At 37.4% G+C, this 26,691-nt stretch overlaps 1 protein-coding gene across 1 annotated transcript in view; it reads left to right on the top strand.

Moving 5' to 3' along the window:
* Positions 1 to 26,691, top strand: part of LOC140236171 (low-density lipoprotein receptor-related protein 6-like) — a 77,623-nt gene that overhangs the window by 11,831 nt on the left and 39,101 nt on the right. The window contains exon 2 of the mRNA XM_072316138.1: positions 9,243 to 9,645. Within this exon, the coding sequence (XP_072172239.1) occupies positions 9,243 to 9,645 (403 nt within the window). The remainder of the gene's footprint in view (positions 1 to 9,242; positions 9,646 to 26,691) is intronic.

Genomic DNA, 26,691 nt, shown 5'->3' with positions numbered 1-26,691 from the left:
GATAACTGGCAAATTGGGCCCTAGAAGTATCCATCAATCTTCCATGCAAAAATGAATCACATACAGCTTGTTGTGAAATTCAGGCTGCAAGGCCTAATTGATCATCATGTAACATTCCACCTACATTGTACTTCGTACCCACTACTGAATGGGGAGGTGCTGTAGGAATAAGAATCAGGTACTCTGGTCTATCTTTTTTTTTTTTTAACCTTCAAAATATTTAAAAACAACTCATTACTGTAAATGCAGAAATTCTCAGGCATTTTTGTTGAGCTCACCGGAGGTGAGGGGAGACTACATACTGTACATGTTAGGGATCGCCTGTGGCGTCTGTCCATCCGTCTGTCGTCTGTCCGTCCGTCGTCCGTCGGTAATGCTAAAAAAACTTGAATAACTCTCTGAGGACTTCAATTTCAATCAAACTTGGAGGGAAGAGTGTTTATACAAAGTTATCAGTACACATTTTACCAAACATGAAGGTCATCTCAAGGTCAAAGGTCACAGGCAGGGGTCAATGAACTTTATGGCCCAACGTTAAGTTTTTACGGGGCGTTTCGATTATGGCTCATAACTTTTGATGTATATGTCCATTTGTGACCAAACTTTGATGGTAGATGTCCCTTGGGGATTTGAAGGTCATCACAAGGTCAAAGGTCAAAGACAGGGGTCAACAAACTTTTAGGGCCCAATGTTAATTTTTTACGGCGTGTTTCGATTATGTCTCCTAACTTTTGATCCATATGTCTGTTTGTGACCAAACTTGGCTGGTAAATGTCCCTTGAGGAGTTGAAGGTCACCACAAGGTCAAAGGTGATAGGCGGGCTCAATGAACTTTTAGGAGTTAGAAAAACATTAATTTCTTCTACGCGAATAGGGGAGACACATTTTGGCACTTGCCGTGTTGTGTATTTTGTACTGCTTCTAGCTAGTGCAAACCTAAAACCTGCAAAAATATCCTCACAATTTTCTCTGCACATTTTGAATGGGTTGACACTTGTGCAGTGCGAATTCAAGAACCTGTGTAATGTGTTTTTGAGCTGCTTAGTGTAAAAAATTAATTGTGCTAAAATATCAACGTTTACAGTATCTTGACAAATTGCATCAGCCAGACAAGTCTCTTCGTAGAACCTTTCTATACACTATTACGACCAAAATCACACTGAGAATGATCGCACAAAAAGAATTAATATGTTCGGGCGGTTTAATTAACAGTAATATTGTCGGTACAGACAGCAAATGATTTCTCACCTCAGTACAATATTGATAATCAATAGAAACAATTATAAATGGGTGATTTAGTCACATGCATTACAGCCAAATCTTAAATCACAAAGTCCATGTACAGTGTAATCCCCTGGATATGTAGACCCACAGATGATGTTCAATGCACAAATGAATGATCCTTGATGCACTGATGAAATGATCCCTCATACGTAAATCACTTCGCACAGGTTACTGTAATCCAAGGTATAAATCCAAAGTATAAATCCACGGCAACATGTGTAGAATCCAGATGTTATGACGACTGGGTCCAGTCGATGCGTGAATGATAACCCAGCAAATAATATCCAGCTAGGAATCCAGCCCGTCACAGCTTCAATGTAGTAATGTCCATAGACATGAGAATGGAGTCTGTTAGCGATGTAGGCGAATCAATTCTCCACAGGCAGTATGTCTCCCAGGTCTTATCTCCAGAGATATAAGAAGTCAGGAGGTAACACAGGACTGACTGTAACAGTCGCTTCAGAGCTAGAAGTGACGTACATGTAACTCTCAGAGCAGAGATGTTGGGTAGTCTGCCTACTTCAGAATGTCTGTGGCTTATGTGTCCATTCACCCCTTCTGTAAATGTTCTATAATTTGCTCCAACTTGGGGCTATATATACTTGTACATATACACTTGTGATTTCAAGAGCCTTCCAGAACCCTGACTTCCTGTCTATACCTAAAAATTCTACCAATCATGCTACATAATATTGTAGGCTACAAGTACTTTGTATGTTTTGCATCACTCAATCAAATACATGTATGTTGGCACTTCGTAGAACATTCTAGATTGGGTGAGCTACTTCCTTTCACATACATGTACTGCAGCCGTACCAAATAGAAACTTCTGCACTAATATGGTCAACCTATATACATTAAAGCAACCATACAGTACATCATATTGTATATGGTACATTCATAATAACACACTCATTGCAAGCAAATTCCAAATAGTGGAAGATTAATTTTGATTATGAAAAACTATGATTTACATTGTACCTTTAAATGCCTTTTCTGTACCATATTCTTGTAATTGTACAATGTACAACGTGTGTACAAGTACATGCTGCAGAGTACCCAAGTCTGTGGTATCAATTATTTACATTGTATACACTGTAAAGGTGGCCTCACACTATGCGTTTTTTTTTTTATCACAGTGCTTGCGATCTGTTGCGGTTGCCAGATCGCAATCATCGAGTCACATAGTGTGAGCGCAATGACCGCAAGGCTTGCGAAATTTCAGCCGGTCGCAAGGGATCGCAGAGGCAACCGCAGACGATCGCAAGGTTTTAAACATGTTCAAAATTTGACAGCAGCCGCAAGGAGGTCGCAAGGCTTGCGGACGCCTCCAAGTCGCGAGAAGTCGCATGCGGTTAAGAACCGCGTGCGACTTCTCGAAACTGCAAGCAGTCGCAAGAAAAAAACCGCATAGTGTGAGGCCACCTTAACAGTGTTCATCTGCATACAGTTGTATTTAAACATGTAGGCCCTACATGTACTTTGCAGGGCTGACACTTTTTGTGAGATGATGAATGATTTTTATATCGTTCTCATGGAATTAAACATCACTATAAATACAACTACCACATTACATCGTAACTATATGCAGCACTGTTGCTGAACAGCAAGTCGCAACAGGGCTGTACCACTTGCGGTCAAAACACCGGTCTACTCAGTACAATGGCATGGATTTTTTAATTAATCCCATTATCTTTGCTACCTCAGATCTACATACATCAGATCTTAATCATTTTAGCTACATATTGGTGTTATTGATATTGACTTAATGCAATATGCATCCTGTCAAAATTAGGATTTATTGTGTCATCTGTGCACTGTAGGTCACCTTTCTCTTTAGTAAGGGCTGAATTAACCTGAAAGGGTTATCGCTGCATTTCAAACGGTTATGCTGTCAGCTGTGCGTTGGTACACTCAAGTAGCAGGCACCATTGATCTGTATAGAGATCACTGGCATGTGCACGGAAGCAATCGTGGCACAACTACGGAGCACTTTCAGTCATGCATGCACACAACCTTGCATCATTCAAAGCTAGTATTTTGAATTGTGCAGCGATAGATGGGCTTTGCGGTTAGAAATTTTAGATTTTGCTCTGTGGACATACACCGTAGTGTGATGGCTCGATATGGATTGATCTATCTTACTTAAGTCCAAGTAGCAAGTACAACGTACCACAGTACATTCATTCCTCACAGTGTACAGTAGGTTAGATATATACATGATGCAGCATCAGTGAACGGCAGCTCTGAAATACTGTATTCTACATTCATGTGTTACATTCACGTATCACACATGGTTACAACTGGACTGTCCTTAATGCAAGAACAGTGTGTAAATGAGTGAGGTAGGGTACTATGTACATACAGTATGTCTGGAACATCATACCATATATGTGTACTGTGTCTGTTGTTAATCATTTGTATGTCATCACACTGACACTGTGAAATTCCCATCAGTTCTGCCCTCACTTCTTCCATTGAAATAATTATGGTTACTAACATCTGGATTCCTCCTCTGAGAGATGTCATCTCCTCTGGAGAGGAGATAGCCTGGCATGATTTGTGTGATCATACACAACAATACATGGACAAAATGTCTCCTAGAGCCAAACAGCATAATTTGATTGATGGGTTTGTATTTGAATTACCTGCAGTGGGGAGGACATTTTCATCATATTAAAATGATGTAAATGAGACTTTTTCTTTAGTACAAGTGATCCATTTGTTATCTGTTGTCAAATAAAAAAGTCATACACTGAATTATGTTGTACATATTTCATGTACACCTATGGTTTGTATTGATTTATCACATTTATCTATTCCATAATTAAAATAACCTTTTGGGGATATATAGAACAGATGATGGTCACAGATCAGTAATGATCCCTGTCATCACTGTTTGTATAGTAAGATTCTGTCCAGGCCTTGGGTAAAGTCCACACTATCATCAGGTCTCACACACTAAAAACACAATCTACTTTTAGCTTTAGTAATTATATGAAAGCACAGTAGTGTTATGATATAGAGAAACAGTTTGATGTAATACGATTTTGCATAGTCATGACGTGGTGATACTCATTCAATTTTGTAATCATTGAGAATGGAAAGCATGTCAGAATTTAAACTTCATTTGTATTTCAACAATTTCTAAAAGACATTTTCTTTTTCTTTTCAGGAGAATACAATAGTCTATAGTGTAGAGGATGGTGTCCCAGTGCACTGCTATAACTATAGTCAGTAATTTGAATCAATATAAAACCATTTAGATATGTATACATACACTGTACCCTCCTTTTCCTCTGTAATAATTGCATGTACAGCTGTAATTCACCATGCATATGTTTCCTGATAAAAGACAGAATTCTGATTTACGAATTGGAAGGTCCCTTTAATTGATTGAGTGCATAGCTTTCAAATTTCTGGGAAGAATGGGAAGTCCATTTGCTGTGCCTCATTAGGCGGGAGTAATTGAAACACATACTTCAGCTGTACATTGGGCACCCCATGGACTTCACATCATGTTCAATTACAGTGAGGAGAAGGAAAAGTGCATCCCATCAAATACGGACATTGTAAATGAGTTGTGATCACCTTTCTCTACATCATTCTTCTCCTCCTCTTTTTTTTTTTCTCTCTCTCTATCTCTGTGTGGGAGATATTTTAGTTTTTTTTTTATGAATTAATCTTTCATGATCACAATGTACACTTTCATTTGCATACAGTACTTTGCATCAGTGTAAATTTCATTGGTGAGTATGTTTGTAAAGAGGCACCAGGAGAGAGAAGGCAAGAAAGAATTTTTTTTTTTTTTAATTCACACGATTTTTCCTCTCTTACCTTCTAGTATTTGGTCAGCTCAGGTTCCTCAAAAGTGCTGTATCAAGGCTTGTTTACACTGGACACACACACAAGAAATATATTTCTACATTTGTAAATTTAAGAGACCTTGTCATGAAGGTTTGCCGTACTGTATGAAACATTTTTTTTTTTTTTTTTTTTGGGGGGGGGGGTGTTTTTTGTGTTAAGTGGTGTGGATCTGTATGTGACGTATCATAATATTCTATGGTAGGGTATCCAGGATCCCCCAACACATGAAGGATGTACTATGTAAACAAATAACATTACCATTCCCATGTGATTCCAGAGGTACAAGATGAGGAGAGTCACATGACCCAGAAGTGGTATTCTCATTGTTCAGCAGTCATATTTGCAGTACCATTTACCCTGATATGGTGAATATCTCTCATCATATATTTTTATGCCTCCGCCATGAAGTGGTGCCGGAGGCATTATGTTTTCAGGTTGTCCGTCCGTCCTTCCGTCCATCCGTAATGAATTTTGTGGACAGCATAACTTAAAAACCTTTTGAGGTATCCTAATGAAACTTGGCATGTATACATGTGTATTAGGGGGTGAAGTTGTGCCTATCAACTTTTGGGTGCGCATGCTCAAGGTCAAATATGTATAATTTCACTATTTCCACCATATCTATGCAATGCCTGAAGATATTTTCTTTGAAACTTGGCATGTATGTGTATTAGAGGGTGAAGTTGTGCCTATCAAATTTTGGGTGCACATGCTCAAGGTCAGAGGTCAAAAGGTCAAGGTCAAATATGTATAATTTCACTATTCCACCATATCTATGCAATGCCTGACGATATTTTCTTGAAACTTAGTGTATACATGTATTACCCAATTTAGATTTTCTGGTGATAGTTTGGGGTCATGAGGTCAAAGGTCAAAGGTCAATCAAAAATATCAAAACTTCACTTTTTTCTCCCTACCTTGGAAATTGTTCGAGGTATCTTCATGGAACATACATGTAGTATATATATACATGCACTGACTGGCAGTGATTATCTAGAGAATTTAAGGGTTCATAGGGTCGAAGGTCAAAGGCAACACTTCAAAATTTTACTGTTTCCCTCATATTTATGCAATGCCGGCAGGATTATTATTTATTTTTTTTTACACTTGGTGTATGCATGTATAACCTAATAGATTCTCTGGAATGTTCCTTTTTTTTCTTTTTGCCTCAAAGGTCAGAAGGTCAAAGATCAAGTGAAAGTGCTGAACTAGCTTCTTCCTCCATATCTCGGAAGTGGCTCAAGTTTTCTTGAAATTTACATATTTATGCATGTTCTGCCTGACAGTAATTATTGTATGAATCTTAGGGTCAAAGGCCGGATGAAAATGGTAACAATTTACTATTCAATACAGAAATTGCACTTTTTCTCCCTACCTTGAAAATTACTCAATGCATAAACTTATGAATGGGTCAAAGTCAAGTTAAAGTCCTTAAATCCCCAAATACATGCTCTCCTATTCATCCAATTAGACCTAGGTCAAGGAAGGTGAACATTCAACACATTTGTGACAAACTTGTCATTTTTTTTTTTTTGGCCAATTTTGTGAAAATGTAATCACACATTGTCCACATTTACTGTAGACCTATTAGGAGAATCATGCATTATGGCGGAGACATACCAGTCGCCATAGCGACATTTCTAGTTTGTGATTTGTTTGATTGTTTTCTGATCTTTGATGCAGTTATGGACTAACCAACAAATAGTCATATAGGACATTTAATCTTCAGCTGATTATCTATCTCTCATCAATCATCACTGTGATACTCATATGGGCGTCTGTTTGGGAAGTGAGTTTAATATACAGGGATTTTGGCATAAACTTACATTCCACAGTCCCAAAGATTGAGTCTTCTTTCTCAGAAATTCAAAGTTGTTTCTATGAAAGCCCACAACAAAGCAGATACTTGGGCAACGGAAAAAAAAAATGTGAGTCATTAAACATACATCTGCTCCTTTCTTGATGTGAAATTATCTACATGTTGACACAGTGATATTAGGCACTTTTTGATTTGGACGTTAAGACCAGCGTCACCGTGCTATGACCTATTTTTTACGTACTGTGCGTGCATCAGTGTCGACCCCTTCTTCACCACCCAATTTTCGAACGTGTTAGCCCCAGTTATCACTGTCCACCCAAATTCACTCGCGCTGCACTCACACTACTCTGTCTATGACGTCATACTCCTCTTGCGATAGACGATACCGCGCAAAAGATGATGATGACTCTTGGCAAATTTGTGCTAAGTTCACCTGTTTTCCTATTTCTTTTGAGAGAATATTAATAATTCAATTACATGAAAGTTTATGAATTTGATACATAACAGCAGCACCGCTGACATACAAACTACAGCCTCTGGTACCTTGTTTATTTGCGTGCTTTCACTGTCCTGCAAATTGCAACTTCTTACCGTAGTCCCGCACATGCATGTACACGTAATGATGTATGCAATCATGTCCCAGTGTCCTGGTGCTTGGCCTGGTGCAGTGCATTGCACTTTGCAGCCTTACCATGCATCATGTTTTAAAATCCACATAATTCATCCCAGGATACTTATTCGACATCTAGTCAAAGACAAAGTCAATGTAAAAGTAAAATAACAAGTCAGAAATTCCGCATATCATGTACCCAAATCAGAGGTAGCCTACTGCACATACCACAAGACGTGATACCCCGAGACGTGACGCCCGAAATTGAAAAGTTTTTCAGTAGCAGGTCGACATGGGGATGTAATGCATTGACATACCTCTGCAGTTGGCGGCAAAACATTCTTGTTCACCCAATCGAAAAGTCCCTATTACCATACTTGTGCATGACATAAATCATATCTTAAATCTTCAATAAAATTCTCAACAAAATCCTGCAGGAATGACCCACAAGACAACAAGAAAGAAGAGCATGCTCTGTATTGTTCTTCTGTATGTTCAGAAACTTTCACAAGCATGACAGTACCCGGTACTTAAAAGCAAGTGGTACTTTCTCCTTTGGCACCAGTTAAAAGGGATACAATGTTTGACCCAAGGTACCTGATACGAGTTCCTCTTATTAAACCAAGGTGTGGATACTCTGTAGTAGGGAGCCTCTAGCACTAATGAGGCAGTTTTGGTCTTTGGCCTGCCTTTAGTTCCAGCCTCTTATAGGACTTACAGAGGGTATTCATTGTACCCTCTCCACTAATCACAGGCCTATTATTTTGGAGGTAGGGGATATCAGGGGACAGTATCAATAGAACTTCCACCAGGAGGGGGAACAAAAGCAAGAAAGGAGCTCAGCGTGTGTACTGTGCCACTGGGCCCACGGAAAACTTCTCCTTTTGTGTGGAGACAGTTGAGGTGGGGTATGATGTAAGATGAAGTGAAATTCTTGGGAAATCTTGCTTAGCAGGATTTTGAGTTTCCTATTCTCAGCTCTCAAGATTTTGCATGTTTGAAGAGATGACTTTATGAATAGGTAATAACACTCTTTTCCTCGAAAGGAAGACATGCCGAAGAATTTCTAATACTTGGAAGACAGACCTTACTTGAAGTCAGAGGGCGGTGGTAAACGCACATTAAGTGTGTTTTTCTCATATACAGGGGTTGTGTTTATCACTGTTTTGTGCACTATGTCAAGAACTTCTTGTTCTTGCTTTGCTTTGAAAAAAGAGGGCTGCTCATAATCTATTGCATCATGATGCCCAAGTGTGCATTGCAAATGTCCTTGCCCCATATTCCCTAATCTTTTCAAGTTGGTATTAAAGTGTGAAAGGTAAATATTTTCCAGTTGCATATGATCACATACACATGGTAGGTGTAAATATAAAGGTAAAGTGATGTACAATCTGTAGTAATGTGACTGCCTTGCACACCATTCTTCAGTCATATGCTATACATTTGCATTAAATTATTGCTCAGCTGAACAGATGATGGAGTTACTATCCTTGGAATTGCAGAATACCTTGGTAGGGACCAAGTGGATCAGGTTCACAGACACATGTGATGTTGAACAATGCCTTATTGTTGGCTCTTAGTGTTATTTTTTATATAATTGACATTACGGAAAGTTTATAGCAATGAAAACTTCCTATCTTATGTTCTTAATCTCCTTTGCAGCAAACACACAGCTCCTATTCGCAAATCGGCGAGATGTGCGCCTCATCACAGACCCTGTCTTCAATGAAACGCACACAACATCAACAGTGGTTGTTGGAGGCCTGGCAGATGCTGCTGCAGTGGACTTCCTGTACCAGGAGAACATTGTGTTTTGGACTGATGTTAGCTTGGAGTCCATCAAGAGAACGTTTTTCAATGGCTCGGATATCGTGGAGGACATAATCACTATGGGCCTGGTCGCCCCAGATGGGCTCGCGTGTGACTGGGTGGGAAGAAAACTATATTGGACTGACTCAGACAGACACCGAATAGAAGTCAGTGAGATCGATGGTCGATCAAGAACAGTTTTATTTTGGAAAAATTTGCACTTGCCTCGAGCGGTAGCATTAGATCCAGCAAATAGGTAAGTCTTGATGTGTACTTTTATGCAGCACAGTATGATTATAGAACAGTGTAAAAACCTGATATTTTCTGAATATTGTTTTTGAAGTCCTCTGATGAAGCTAATTGTTATCATGCTGAGCTGAAGGCCATCATAAACAAAGCAGTGATTTGGTTGAAGAGTTTAATAGGTACATCATGTATTTTGTCTTAATTTATACATGTTGTAGCATATATTTTATAACCAACTTTTGTTTTTCCCTATGTACATGTAGGTCATTGTAAACTGCATCATGAATTTATCACAGATATGATCTGTCAACCAGAATTCCATACCAGAGCAATATTTTCACTCATAGATGTTTGATCTGGAATTCACATAGGGCTTCTTATAGCGTGACCTGGGACTGAGAGTGGAGAGTGAAAACTCAAACTAATCACAGTTTTTAAAGGAGAATGAAAACCAAACTATACAATATAACAGTGTGTGGACTGAGTGAATGCAGAAATGTCTAGAGAGGAGTTTGAGGAAAGTTAGTCAATCCATTCAAAATTTTGAATTTAAATGTTTTGGTACCACCGTTGCTACTGTAGATATTAGAAGACTACAACAATTCATGGTGTCACAGTTGGATAATATAAGAAAATATAAAGAGAATTCTACAAAATAATGATTATTTGTTATTGAATTAAATCAAAAGTACACATTCCTTCCAGTATATTGACCTCTGAAGGTACTATTATTTCCCTGCCTTTTGAAAGAGATACAGTTGTAAGACAAGTGCTGTTTTATTATGTTCGAAAAATGAAAATTCTCCAGTATGTTGAATTCTCTTTATATTTTCTTTATATTGTCCAACTGTGACATCACAAATTGCTGTAGTGTTCTTATCCAGTGATGGCAGTACCAGAACTCTAAAAATTCATAACTTTTTGAAAGGGATTGTTGGATTTTCCTCAAACTTCACTGATTATTTGATATTCTGCTGGTATATCTGGGTTCAATCAATCCACTATACACTGTAACATTTGGGTTTCTTTCTCCCTTATTAAAAGGTGACATGATAGAGTCAGCCGCTTAACCAATTTTAAATTTTAGTATCAGCCTTTAGATTTATTATCATGACAATTATTACACCAAGAACAGTAGGCCCTACATATGCATGTATGGACAGTTGTGTAAAATCTGAGCTTATCCTTTTATAATGAAAGGAACAAACAAACTCTGCAATCCCTTTCCCAGTTTTCAAAAATACAGAAAGCAAACCCCCCCCCCCAAAAAAAAAAGCCACCCCAAAATGAAAAATACCCAGAAATGCGCGGACTTTTTGTGGGCCTGCATTCCAGTATATTTGTACATTGTACGTTGTGTGCAAGAATCCTCCATTTCAGGTTTTGTTGAGGCCATCCCTAATACAAGAGCAGATTTTTCTATATCCTTCTCACCGGGGATCAGCCCTCCTCTCCATGGGAACTCTGGCAGGATTTCTTCTAAGAAAAACATCCAATCGGGCATATCATTATTGATCCTTCACTATTTCCCTTACGGAGTTCCCTTTGAAGTTTAGCTTGGAGACAAGTGTTTGATAGGGGAAGTTGTCTGCTGTCTGCTTGAGGTACATGTACAGTATTATACAACTGCCCAGAGGAAAGGAATGTCCAGGTTTGGCTTGTTGAGGGAAAATGTACTTACTGTGCGTGCACGCCTCAAGATGTAAATGGAACTTTTCTTTTGAAGCATTACCATCTTTGCTGTTAAGAAATGCTAGAGTGCAAACTATGTGTAAATCAGTTGAATTCGTACTTCGAACAATTTGTACGATGTAGGCCTATTGCTGCCATTGTATACATGTGATTTTTAATGTGATTGTGAACATGCACAGGAGAGCAGGGTTTAGGCTCTAATTATTTGAAACACTTTGTATCTTAGTAGAGATTTTCTTTGTCATAGTCATCTTCCTGAAGAGTCAACTTGGCCATCCAGAATTGGTTTATTGAAGAGTTGTAACAGAGAAGAACAAGTTTTATTGGGTGACAAAATCATTGCCTTTGATAGTAACATTCAATGGGAAATATTGAAAGCCCTGTACAAGTTTACATAGATCTAGTAAAAGCTATAGTTATCATGAAGTGAATGAAGAGAAGTACAATATTGTAGTCTTTATTGCCTAACAAGTGGTAGAGACTATGAAACAGGCAAGGGGAGTCCACAGAAAGACATACAAAATGTACTGACTTGATATAAAATGCATTCAAGTGAACATCACATGAGAAAAAAAAAAAGTTTTGTAGTTAAGTAGAAAATATGAACAACCAGAGTATCAACTGTAAGTTTATCCATGAGTATTGTGATCAAGAGGCTTACTAAAATTTAAAATGTGAAGAGATGATTAGATAATGAAAAAATGCACATGTACAATATACACATAGTATGTAGGTTTCAGTCCTTGCTTATCCCCTAATGATTGAAGGATGGGAAGTGAACTCAACTTCACAAAAGGTGTGGTCAAGATGAGGCTGGAAGGTTTTACATAAGTCTCACTCTTACCTCTTTGGTATTCAGATGTTGAAAATAAAGAGTCAAACAATTCTAGAAATTGCATGAAAGATTCAATGTCTGTCATGTTTCATACACTACATTTACAATGTATGTAAGTAGGCCTACATTGTAAATCAACTTTTTTTTTTTTTTTTTTTTTTTTTGGGGGGGGGGGGCTAACTATTCGAAGTCAGAGGACCATTAAAGGTAGGGGAGACCTTTTACAGAACTCCTAAAATGCAGCAAAACATTAAATATGAACCTCAGGGGACTTGTTTAGGCCACTGCTTAGAAATTTGGAAGTCAACAGTTATCTACAATTTGAATAATGCACAAAACTCAACTACTCAGTAGTTCTGTGTGTCAGCCACACTTAAGCCTTTTTGTTGCAGTCTTCTGTATTTTTTATCTATAAACACAAATCTAAAAGTATAAGAGCTGATGTAATAACATATAGAGTGTGTGGCAAGAATGATATAGAAATGTTTGTAAGTTTTGATGAACTTTATTCACAAAATATACATGATGGACGCACATGCAGTGCATGGGTCTGCAAAGGTAGCCTAGTAATGTACTGGAATTTACGGTGAGCCCCGAAAAAAATTCAATTCAAAATCTAACGGTCAATAAAAATGTACTAAATGTTACCTTCCACTTTCAATACTTTATGGGACTTTCTAAAATGATACTCTCTTCAACATACCACTGTGTTTATACAACTCTTCATTTAAGGCATGCAAATGGGATTCCCTACCTTTAAAGGGAAGGTAAACCCAAAGAGCAATGTGGATTGAGTGAAAGCAGCAACATTAGTAGAACACATCAGTGAAAGTTTGAGAAAAATCGGACAATCGATGCAAAAGTTATGAATTTTTAAAGTTTTGGTGTTGGAACCGCTGGATGAGGAGACTACTAGAGGATATGACGTATGAGTGGACAACAATACAAAGAAAATATAAAGGATATTCAACAAAAATTCACTTTTCTAGAATTATGAAAAAGCAATGGACCAACCGCTTTCAGAAAGCAGGGGGAATAATTGCTATCCTTAACATATGTCAATATCAAGTTGATGGAATTTGTAATTTTCATGAAAAATTGATTTTTGTAGTATTTTCTTTATATTTTCTTGATATTGTAGTCCACTCATACGTCATAACCTCTAGTAGTCTCCTCATCCAGCGGTTCCAATACCAAAACTTTAAAAATTCATAACTTTTGCATCGATTGTCCGATTTTCTTCAAACTTTCACTGATGTGTTTTACTAATGTTGCTGCTTTCACTCAATCCACATTGTTCTTGGGGTTTATCTTCCCTTTAAGGAAGACTTAGTTTTGAATGGTTAGGCAATTGCAATGTATGTAAGCAAGTATGTGTAATGTCCCTGTGTTTAGAGCAAAAGCATGTCCAGCCTCCAAATGAAGTATATTTTGTGGAGAAAGTCATTCTGATCAGCTTATCAGTTCTGACCAAGCTGATATGGCTCATTTGTAGCTCACCTGAGCCGAAGGCTCAAGTGAGCTATTGCGATCGCTCTTCCTCCAGCGTCCGGCGTCCGTAGTCTGTCGTCCGTCGTGCGTCGTCTGTTGTGCGTAAACTTTTTACATTTTCATCTTCTTCTTGAGATCCCTATGACTGATTTTCACCAAACTTGGCAGGTAGCATCCCTAGAGGGATAGGATCTCAATTTGTTCAAATGGGCACCATGGCCCACCTGGGGGCCCCAGGGGGGCCCAAACCCCCTAAAATTATGGAATCCTTAAAAATCTTCTTCTCTAGAACCAGAAGTGATAGGGCTTAGTTAATACTATGAGTTAGTACATTGATGACTGTAGTTTCAAGTTTGTTCATGGGGGAATCAGGGGTGCCCCCCTTGGGACCCAGGGGAGGGGGGTGGGGAGGGGTCCTTATGGGACCTAAATTGTACATTTTCATCTTCACTTTGAGATCCCCATGTCTGATTTTCACCTTGGTAGCTAGCACCCTGAGGGGGATAGGATCTCAGTTTTTTCAAATGGGGCACCATGGCCTACCTGGGGTAAACCCCCTAAAATAAAGGAATCTTTAAAGATCTTCTCTAGAACCAGAAGTGATAGGGCTAAGATAATACTAGGAGTTAGTACATTGATAACTGAAGTTTCAAGTTTGTTCATGGGATTGGTGGAATCAGGGGTGCCCCCCTTGGGACCCAGGAGAGGGGATGGGGATGGGTCCTAGTTAACTTAGCAGGTAGCATCCTTAGGGGGATAGAATCTCAATTCCTTCAAATGGGCACCATGTCCCTCTTGGGGGGCCCCTAGGGGGCCCACCCCCCCCCTCCCATTAAGGAATATTTAAAATCTTCTACTCTACGTGTAGAACCAGAAATGATAAAGCAAAGGTAATACCATGAGTTTGTACACTGATGACTTTAGTTCCAAGTTTGTTCATTGCAGATCCAGGGCTGCCTGCCCACCCTGGAGTTGGGGGGGGGGGGGGATCCATATATGCAGACCTAAGTTTGCAATGTTCTCAGGTAAGAGTGTGCAAGAATGCATGAAAGGTGAAATTGCGATACTCAGGTGAGCTCGTGACCCCCGGGTCTCTTGTTAAAGAAGTTTTCCCTGATTTCCTTTGGTATAATTATTTAGTACAACAAAATGATAGGAATCAGGACGGTGCATTTGATGTACAGGTGTGAGACCTCTATACTGAGAGAAGAATGAAAGGGATCTTGACTTGTTTAATCTCAAACATTATGTTTAGCTTGCCAGTGGTGAGAATGATACAAAACATCCTACATTTGTTGAGGGTCTCTCACATTTGCCAATTGTACAGAGCAAAATCATGCTCTTTGTCAGTAATTCAGAAAGTTTATACAATTCCTCTCCATTTACAATGTACCTTGCATGATGTTTGAAGTCTAATGTTTATTGCGATGGTGAGCAGTGTTAGAGTGACTTTGATGGCATGTGGAATTCCACTCCCCCTGATATCATTCTCGCCTAATTGACTACTGTAGCTATGCAAACCCTGCAGCAGTACCATCCAAATGGCATGCATGTTTATTACACATCGTCATGCAGGGTATAGAGACACTGCCAATACACTCGAACTGGTATGGAATTTTTTAGACGTACATGTAAAGAAAAGGCCAGCCTATCTTCAGTTCGACATGTATCTCTGTGAACATACTTCATGCATGTATGAATTTTAAACAAAAAACACAACAACCTTTGTAATTGCCAATCTAAAAGAAAGATCAAATCACAGAAGGAGGACGGAAGTCTTGTTGCATACATGTAGCTCAGTAGAAGTCTAGAAATGTATATGGTACAGAGTTACAGTATTTCATGAATAGAAGTTTTTAAAGGACAAGTCCACCTTCATATACATAATGATTGTGAGAATGCAGCAATATTAGTAGGACACATCAGTGAAAGTTTGAGGAAAATCGGACTATCCGTTCAAAAGATATGAATTTTTAAAATATCTGCGCAGTCACTGCTGGGTAAGAAGATTACTACAGTGTATGATGTCACATGCGTACAACGATACACTGTATAAGGAAAATAAAAGAGAATTTCACAAATCTCTATTTTTTGAATAAAATGCAAATTTCTTTGACTTGTTAGTGACGTATGTTAAGGGTAATATTATTCCCCCTGCCTTCTGAAAGAGAGAAGTTGAGTATTCTTTTGTTATGTGAGAAAAATGAAAACATGTTGAATTTTCTTTATTCTTTCTTTATAACGTTGTACACATGTGACATCACAAGCTATAGTAGTCTTTTCATCCAGCTGTGACTGAGCAGAAACTTCAAAAATTCATAACTTTTGCGATTTTCCTCAAACTTTCACTGTGTGTTCTACTAATATTGCTGCATTCACTCAACCCACATGTCTATGAAGGTGAACTTGTCCTTTAAGGTTGACCACCAGAAACTTTTTTTCATGAGTCTTGTGATATAGGCCTACAGCAGCTTTGTTTCCTTTTGATATAAGGGACATGAAGGAAATTTGTGAATGTTAAAGTGTAAGTACAGAAAATAGAAACCGTTTAAAGTCAATGAAGTATACCCGATTTTCAAAAGAAAGAAAATGCACACCACCTAGAACATAAGCAGACCAAAGACTGTGTCGTGATATTTGAACTCGAACTCTAATATCTTCATCTTTCATATCTTCATGCTTTCATCCACAAATGTGCCTTGATCATTTCATGAATGAAAATGATGCAATGTAAATTATAATTAATTCATGATGATGATTATGATGATTGTTATTATTATCATTACTGGCTATTGCTATTATTACTTTTATCATATCATGCATTCAAAGTATTTTGCAACAACTCACACCAGCCTCCCTTAAACAATAAAAATGCTGCTGGTGTAAGCAGGTCATGCCACTGTAAATGATGTACTGTACATGTACACTTTACTTGCCTTGAAGTGAGACTATAGTGACCTGTGACCTTCACGAGTCTGCCAGACATGTCAATCAAGCATTATTAATCTGTCAACCTTTGTAATGTTGTCTTTGGCACCTTAGGTTGTCTGAGTTTGTACATTCCCAACCCTCCACTATTTTTTCTTTATACGTGTCTTTTCCTGGCAGCCTTGTTTCTTTTTGACCCAGTCTGTCTTTCTCCATGCTACTGATAAATGCCTCTGACGACATATTTGTTATGTCCGGAATGTGGCTGCCATTGTTCATTTCATTCTACATACATCACTGATTTGACAGATTTATGTGTTTTTTCTTCTTTAACATCCATGACCATCTTATTTCTATTTTTAATCACTCTTTCTGTGTGTATGTGAAGGATATGTCTTCTTTTTCTTTGCCTTGTTTTTATCTTGCCTGATTTCATCACATTCCTTCAAAACAGCATTTTCCTCAGAATTGCCACCCAATCTACAAATGTACACTTTGGTGATACTTTACTGGATTTGTTTTTGTTTTTGATATTTTTGATAAGTGTTAGTGCAGTATTGATGACTATACAAATGTATGGGCATTTCCCCAGTTAAAGGGTACTTTTCAGGAATGTCGCTTTATTTTTTGTTTTCAATGTGCATTACCCCAATACAATATGATCTTCTAGAACACTTTAAAGGGGTGGTACAGTATTGGTGGAGATGAGAATTTGGCTTTTAACTTTTTGCAAGATACCAAGAAAACACTTATGAAATAGTACAGAGCATATAGGTCCCTATCATTTTAAGAGGAATTCAAAGTTTATTTGATGAAAATTGGGTTTGGAATGACTGAAACATCCAAAAACAAAGTAAAACAAAGCAATTGTAATAAAAGGTGGGTCCCACACTTAATTAGAATTGCTCTGTTTTGGATATCTCAGCCATTTCAAAACCAATTTTCATTAAATAAACTTTGAATTCCTCATGGAATTACATGCTCTTTCCTATTTCATAAGAAGTTTCTTATTATCTCACCAAAAAATGTTAGAAATCTGGAATTAGGTCTCAACCAAAACTATATGATCCCTTTGATGAGAGATAACTTCGCCCCCAAATTGCTTCAAACAAACAATCTATTAGAATTTATGCGAAAATGAAAAATTTTTGGTGAAACTACATAACACTGGACAGATACATGTATTATTTTATATACACTGTAGGCCTATGTTTTAACATAGGAAGATCAAATTATGAATGCTTAATGAAACTTTGTTTTTTTTTTCAATTGAATGGCCTAATATTTATTAGAAAAGATAATAACAGCTCTATAATTTTATTGAACATTGTGTTTTATACCATTTCTAGACTTAGTTGTGAACGTAACATGGGCAGACCAAAATGTGACAAGTTGGTTTACATACAAGTTAAAATTGTACCTTCCACTAGTGACTTGGTCTGTTTTCCTTTGAGCAACATTATTTTGGTTGGTATACACTGTAATTATAGGCCTACATTGTATCATAGTGATCAACCTTTTTTCTCCAAAATTTCCCATTTTCCTTTATCTGCAAAAGAATCATTACTTTGAGTAAAGTTTTGTACTGAAAATGCAACTTAGACAATCATGTGCCAGTGCATATCTGGATAGTAGAGAGATTCAGAAAAGTGATAGCCAGATTTACAGAGGTTGGACTGTAGTACATGTACAACGAGAGCTGCCAGTTGGACAGTGACTTTCTTTAATACTGTATACGTCGTTATTTTCGCGTACAGATATTTTCGCGAATGACGAGGTCATAGACATTTATGCAAGATGTTGTTTTCGCGAATCGACGCCGGCACTTGCGTTAATGCTCTATCAACAAAGTGCATGGAGACAATTTCGCATGTTGTTAAATTCGCGATCCAACTGCAATTCATGAAATTCGCAAAAATTAAACCCTCGCAAAAATAACAGCTTATACAGTAATACTTGTTCACTTTGCTGTTCAAGATTTTGCTGCATCGAGAGTTCAAACTTAAAAAAAAATTTGTTCGTCTTTAACTCCCATCATTTTTAAAGAAAGCGGAGAACTGATATGGACCAGTCAAAATCAATGGTGATGGATCTACAGTTTGTTAGAAAACAAAAGAAGAAAATATGGTAGAGCATATCCTGTTAAAGATGTAATGATAATCATACTAAATAAAAGAACAAGTAGGTTTTACTCATACTGGTGGCACAGACTCTGTTTGCCACCTTTAACCTAGTGTCAGAAGGAGATTTAGAACATTTACTCATCCTGTAAGTACTTCACACATGTCATGGACAAATGGAAGGTCTCTAGTGCCTTTTAAATGTATCCAGACTGTCAGTCATGTGTAACTCAGTTAAACATAATTCCATTAGGTGGGCATGGATATCTGGCCAGCCCTCCTTACCAAAAAATTACAGCCTAATTCAATTAGAGCACTCTTACCCCATGGGTCTGGTGAGAGGAAGCATTGAGGAAAAAGAAAAGAAAAATGCACCTAGCTGAGAGATACATTATATGTAGAAATCATTTCCTTGTGGAGCTCATAACTTCTCCAGGGCTCAGGAGGACCAAGGTTTAGCTGCTACGGGTTTGCAGTGATTTAATGGAGACATTGAATCTAATTTTGTTCGTTGTCCTTGTCAGGACACATTACTTGTCATTGCCAGGGTGCTGACCTAACTCTCTCTGTCAGTGTCACACCTTTTTTACTTTCTCCAAGTCTCCTTTTGCCCATCATGCTGTTCCCTTTGTGTTCTTCCTCCCCATCTCTCTGATTCTCTGTCTTTCCTTCTTTCCTTTTTGCAGTCTCTGTCTTCCCATCCCCATTTCCATACGTATTTCCTGATATTCAGTTTGTTCCCCTCCCCCTCTCTTTCTGGACTGATACACTTATAGCTATATATCCCAGCTATGTGTATGTGCAGTAGTTCTTGTGTTTAATTTTTTGGAAGCCATTTTCACACGTGCTTCACCCATTTCATTGTTCATTGTAAAGCAAGATATTTTCGCGAATTGGAGCCGACGGTTTTTTTCGCGACATTTAATTTTCCCGAATTGCCACTGGCATTCAATGCATCTAGTGTAGAAAAGAACTTTTGCATGCACGCATTTTAATTTTGTGAATCTTGGCTCTTGCGAAATTTGCAAAATTGAAATGTACAGGAACGTTTGTGGTTTCACAGTAGTGCCCTGTTAGGAGCAATTGGAAGAACTCTCTGTTGTTAGCAATAAATTTCTTCATTCATAATTTACACATTTTGCAGACCAAAAGGTGATGAAACCTGATATAATACTATGTAAATAACAAACATGAAAACATCAATCCTCATTGATAGTAGCCAGTGTGTGCATCACCTATGTTGTATGGTAGATAGACCTCATGGCAGCACTTTATGTTTTATTGTAGCAATCAAGAATTTCCCTGGAATGAGAATGGAAGCAAATTTTTAACATTTTAGTATTGCAGTAAAGTCCTTTACTTACAACATGCTTAAAGAAAAAAAAAAGTCGGGGGGGGGGGAATGTGAATATGTGCCCACATGCATACAATACAAGTTTTCTAGCAGCAGGGTGCCACAAACCTGACTGGCTTGCTTGCATGGGGCAATCACAACTTACTGACTTGCAAACAGTATCTGCCTGTTAAAATACTGAAAGTCCATTCACAAGGCAAGAGGGAGCTATACATACATGATGTAAAACCTTCTATCTAGCAGTGTGAAGTGATCCTGACAACTAGTTGTAGAGGTGTAAATCCACACTTGGTTGCTAGTATCATTTATTCATGGGAAAAGCCAATTTTTTTTTTTTGTCTCCATACATAGGCCTGAATGAAATAACTTAAATGTGGAAAGTATTGCTGACATGTACGTTTGTACATTGTAGGAATTGATAATTTTACATGTATGATGATCTTCATGGAAATTGGAAATACTCATTGCTGCTTCACTGCATGAGGTAGCTCTCTCTATTGCCAGCAGAGTTTGTTGAGCCCAGTGTGTCTCCCTTTGTCCCATTTGCTGAAACTTTGTGCATGTTCTCATTCAGAAGATCACAGCAAACAGAAACTTAATTTTTTCCCTCAATTAACAAGATTGAAATGAGAAAATTCAACATAGGAACACAAATGAAAATTATGTTACATACTCTGAAAGTTAAAATACAAATTTTGAACAGGGTTTATTTTGTGCTTGATACTGAAATATAACAGACAGGTTACATGTATGACAGTTTCCTATGTTATACTATAAAAGCAAAGATTCCATTATCCAAGGATTCCTTTAGTTGAAGTCACATCACTTATAACTGTAGATCACTTTTGTCTCTCTGATTGACCTGTGGTGAAATCCCTGTCAGAACATCTCTCCCATCTCCCAAGACTGTCTCACACACTGTTTCTCCCTCTCTCCTGGCTTGCTGAAGCTTTTATGCAGGAATGCTCTGCTGTCCAACTCACTTTGCCCAAAGACCAGAAGATCCATGCACTTAGTATCATGCATCAAAGCCATTCCTTTCCTTTTCTATGTATCTGTTTATGTCATGCTTGACAAGATGTCACTTAGTCTGGCTTTTATGTTTGCAATACACTTGTTTTTGGTTTCTTTGATTGTCAGTGGTCTTGAGAATCATAAGGAAGACATCAGGGTTAATGTTCATGGAAAATTTACTCCTGAAAAGAAATTGCTTAAAACACACAAAAAAGTAGCAGACCACCAATGATAAAGCAACTTAGAGAAATGACAAAAGTTACAACGTATCTGCCTAATGTTTGTATTCATCAAATGTGTCATCCTGTGGGCATTTCCAAGCAGTTATCATGGTTGTACATGTACATGTATGATGGTGAGGTAACTTGCACTCTACTGCTTTTTCGCTGTTGTAAATCCAGACTCTTTGGAATTGTGCATTACATGTACATACATGTACATTATACATGTAGGTAGTGACTTCTGTTATTTCTTAACATTTCATTTTGCATACATGTACAAATGTAATTGTAAATGCTGGATGCATTTGTTAATAGTAGGGTACTTGAATATTCTATGTACTTTTCATGACTTTTAGACTAATGTTTCTACAGTGCATTAAATAAGTTATGTGACATGAAGTGTAAATTTTATAAAGAAATATGAAAGAAAGTTTATTCTACTTTCAAGATGCAATGAATACAAGGTAATAAAATAATATTGCATGTAAAAGTAGTTTTTGTACATGCCACATTTAATTTACAAACTAGGACAGTACATAAGGTAATGTGTGTGTGTGTGTGTGTGTGTGTGTGATTTTATATTATTTGTATACAAAAACCAAGTGGTCACTTGAATAACTGTACAAGTGTAATCCTCGGCTCCCTGGAAAACCACTGGATTCTTGGAAAGTGACCATTCAATGTAGGCCTACTATTAAACTAAGCCTCAGTGTTATAGATAGTCATTATGAAAAAGATACTGTAGCCAGTTTTATCCCCTTGTCAAGAATGGGTAGTAAGAGAATGATAATAACATACATTTGTATGCCAGGATTATGTTAAAAGTAAGATAATCTCTTCCCTTGTACAAATGTACATACAGGTGTATGCCTAGGCATACTAGAAAAGAAAGTAGAGGGTCTAGTTCCAAGCTATAACTGTACAAATGTACATCATTGTATGTTTCCTGCCGTTTATTTGGCAGCTTTGTGACTCTCATGCAACTGTACTTGTACAGTAAAGTGAGAATGACATGTGTACACTGACTGATCGACCAGATATTTGTGCTGCTCTGCTTTTAACAATGGGCTTTGAGTTTTGTAGGTGTCACTGTCAATGAGTCACATGTAAACACATACAACCTAGAAAAAAAAGTGCAAGTGGTAAAAATTATACAGGCTGTTTTGACCATCTCATGATGCTCATGAAGTGCTTCTGACTGCCTTTGAGTGTCCACTTCAAGAACTTGGAAAGATGAGAAAAGCATTGAACACTGAATGGCTGTGTGGGGATGGAGCTGCCATGTCTATCCATCTATACAGAATTACTCTGTAGTAACACTGATCACAGAGCCTGTAACTTTTTTACAACATTGTAGCTCATAGATTGTTACATTGACAAGTAGGCTATGTTTTTCAATATTGGTTCAGTTGTTTTCTTTTTGTTTTTTGTTTTTATTTTTTGTTATTAAAAGTACATGGATTGGCTAAAAGAGATCATGTTTTAAGATGGAAAATGTTTCTTTTAATCAATTTTGCCTCAGCATGTTTGATGCATGGGATTTTCCTGTTTATGAACAGGAATGTAATTTTCCTCTATTTTTTTATTGTTTACAATTTCTTTTTTTTTGGGGGGGGGGGGGTGAGAAAATGTTAGCAGCCAAGCATTGATGCTACAAATCCACTTTCCCAGTTTCCTAGGACAAGTTCATTTCTTGACAAATAAAGTATATTATAGCAACATTTGTTTGGCTGGAGCAGTCACTCAATGTTTTACCATGACATACTCTGCTCAAGTCAAAGAAATATGACTTAACTAAGCCCATTTAATAAGCTGAAGCAGCTACTGGTAGTGGATAGTCTTATTGACAATGAAGAGAGAGCTTGCTTGAAGTGATTGATATAGACTATCCTTTATTTATATAATTACTTGTGTGTTTTTTGACATAATTTAGACTTAAGTATAGAAATTTAGTACATTTTTCTAGGCCTGGATACAATGTACATGTAAGTCACAGAATTTTTTTTTATAGTGTAGGCCCATGTTTTCAATACATTGTTCTCCCAATTTTTTAATGAAAATACTGTCACGGAGAAGAAATTAATTTCTAATTCCTGTTGAAAAGTTGTGAATAAGTACTTGAATTTATTCTAGTAGAATGTGCAGGAAATCTAGGTTTGTAAAATTAATTGGTCATGGCATGGACGAACAAAACCAGCTTTAGTCTGGGAATCAGGCTACACAGTATTGCCTACTCAATGTTCCTTGCATTCCAATGGGGCACATACCTCAGCGTCACATTGGTGGATGATTGACAGTTATGATTGGCAGCTGGGGGTGGGGGGTGGGGTGGAGGGGTGCCAATAGATGAATGCAAACAACATAAATGGTATTCATGTCTGTCCTAGATTTCATTTCTTTCTCTCTCTTCCCCTACATTCATGTCAGGCCAAGGTCTTCCGCCATAAGATTTAGAGGGGCATTAAATGCCCATCATTCCATGCCTCCACAGCTTTTTTTCTCTTGTTTGCAGGCTCTGTCCATGACCCATTTATTTTATCCTACCAAAGATGTTTAGTTTTGACAGACAGCAGTGTTTTCCCCTTTTCCCTTTCCTGCCCATCAGAATATCGTAGATGTATTCTTACATGTACTGTAAAAAACTTACCTATTGCTGCACATAGCTTTGCACCTTTTTGCTTTCTGAAAAAAAAAAATGGCAGAATTATGCCATGAATCCAGTAGTCAGAAATAAGTTGTAATATATTTGAAGTACATTTTTCTTGAAGCAATATTATGTGTAGGCCTATAGTGTGTGAGTTTGTAACCACACCAGAAAGATGTAACTTGTTCAAAAAAATAGCAGGAGCCCTTGTTTTTTTTTTTTTTTTTTTTTTTTTTTTTTCAGTATCATGTAGGCAATAACCCAGTATATGAGAAACACTTGAACTGAGTATGGCAACAGAAACAATCTCTGGGAGAAAGAGATCTGAGAATAGAAGGGAAAGGCAAGAGCCAGGCTAGGATCCAAGACCCCTACTGCACACACCATCCAACTTAGCAGGCAATCTCATGTCACATGCTGATGGCCAGCTCAGTGACCATTTACCATTGTACAGTTGTATATTTCCATCTCTGGCTGTTTCAGTGCCCACTGTGCGTGGACGTACCTCTTTATATAACCTGGCGTTAAGCAGCATTTCATGCTACAAATTGTATATGTGTATCCCTCTGTGCGTACAGTTGCAGCAGCATGCAATAGCTCATTCAAATGAGAAAAGATTGTTTTATTTCCCCCTTCTGCAATTTACATGTGTATTTACTGAAGAAGACATCAACTGTCCAGAAATGTATGGGCCATTCAGAGTGTGTTCAGCATCCATATTTGTTGAAAACATGTAAACCTTATAAGAGTCCAAAGTTGATGTTAAAACTGTCATTTTTTAAATTTAAATGGATGTGGAATCATACTTTCAGCTCTTACAAATGATCATATGGGGGATCTCATTGTATGAATGGCAAATATCAAGGACAGATGCAAGATAATACCTTTATGCTTGTATTACAGATACAGTATTTCCCTCTGAAGAGCAATCAACTCAAAACACTGCATGGCACATTTTTCTTCTTCAATTGTTAAACCTCTGTTAATTATTATGCATTGTAATGACTATAAATTATATTGACATTAGTCCTTGACAAAGTATACCAGTAATCATTGAAATAGCTGATAATAGCTCAAGCTGTGCATGTACCGGTACATTCAGTTCTAGGTGATGTGCATGACAGCTGAAACATTCCATAGACATCACACACTCAAAATAAGTGGGAGAAATGGAAATACATGCAGTGTTCAAATGCCAATTAGTATTGAACAATCAACCACATAAAAAGGTGAAGTGGACCATATCATGATGTCCTTCTGGATGACATTCTCACTCTTTTCTATTGAAAAAAATTAAATAAAAGAAAAGGCCAAAGATCAAAGCTCAAATCGCTGCACATACAGATTTATCATGTACTGTACATGTGTAGAATGATTTGGAATGATTACACTATGCAGACAAAAAAAAAAAAATCTCTCTAGAGCCCTTCATTGAAAGTGGAGTTATAATATATCTCTTCCTTTCCTTCCTGAAACATTGTCCCTCCAGATTTCTACATAAAAATGCTCATAAACATTTACTTGAAAAAATTACCATTACCTATGATCTTTTTTTTTTAAAATGTCAATGTAACTGTACAGCTTTACAATTAAAAGGGAAAAAGTAACTTCAGGGGTATATGCCTTCCTGTAGGATTGTGATTTAACTGATTTATGTCTGAAGGCAAGGGTTTTAAAGTGAAAACTGATCTCACACTAACATATTATTGATTGATTATAGAGAATGTGTTTTTGATTTACTCAAATTCAGAATGTAAAAACGTGATATGCAGGATTTCTCAATCTGAAGGCATGTGGTTAGTTATAGTAGCATTGTTTGCAGACATGTTGTATTGAGTTGTAACATACTGATTCTATTTCATAGATTGTTTCATGCCTTAAGATCTCAGGATGCCACTGGCACTTTTCCACTGGCACCATTACAAAAAAACTTCACACAGACTTCATTGTCCATTTGCTGGAAATATAGATCAATATCTAACTAGTGAGATTACAAAGTTCTAATGCGTGTGACAGCAAAAGTGAAATGTTAAAAGTTGACAATCTCAGTCTTATGTATTCATCATATTGCAACGCTGTGCACTGGCAGTGATCCAACGGTCCCTGACCGGTAAAAATCACTGTCGGACCAGTAACCAGTAAAAAGGATGGAAAAAACTGGGTACTGGTCAGACCAGTAGAAAAAATGGGATAGTGTGCAGCCCTGTATTGTGAATCTAGAAATGTTTGCATGCACTTAAATTTTGTGAATTTTGCGAGAGCCACGAGTCGTGAAATTAAAATGCATGTGACAGTTCTTGTCTTCACTGTATGTATTGAAATGCCAATGACAATTTGCAAAAATTTTGTGTTATGAAAAAAGTGGTCCGCTCCAATTTCCAAAAATTTTGTGCTGTGAACATTTCTTGTTTTACAATAACCTCCATTCAGCAAGCCATGGTATTAATGACTAAACTCCTAGCCAAGGAGACTACTGCGTACAATCTGTAGGTAAAGAGAAATTTCAGACCAATTAAAAGTTAATCTGAAACTTTTTATTAGAATAATAAAAGTTAAGTATGAGTACTCATCTACTTTTGAAAGCTGTTTGTTCAAATGATTTGTACATATTTTTGTTGTTGTTCTTGCTTATCATACAACATGCATATATTGATGCTTGAAAAGATTTGAGTTAACAATTCTCATGACAAATGACATAGCACAATACATTGCCTCTTCTCTCTCAGCACAGCAATATGACAAACCTATGGTAACGAT

The sequence above is a fragment of the Diadema setosum genome, chromosome 12, assembly GCF_964275005.1.
Source record: "Diadema setosum chromosome 12, eeDiaSeto1, whole genome shotgun sequence".
Classification (NCBI taxonomy): domain Eukaryota; kingdom Metazoa; phylum Echinodermata; class Echinoidea; order Diadematoida; family Diadematidae; genus Diadema; species Diadema setosum.
This window is presented reverse-complemented; position numbering and strand designations above follow the sequence as displayed.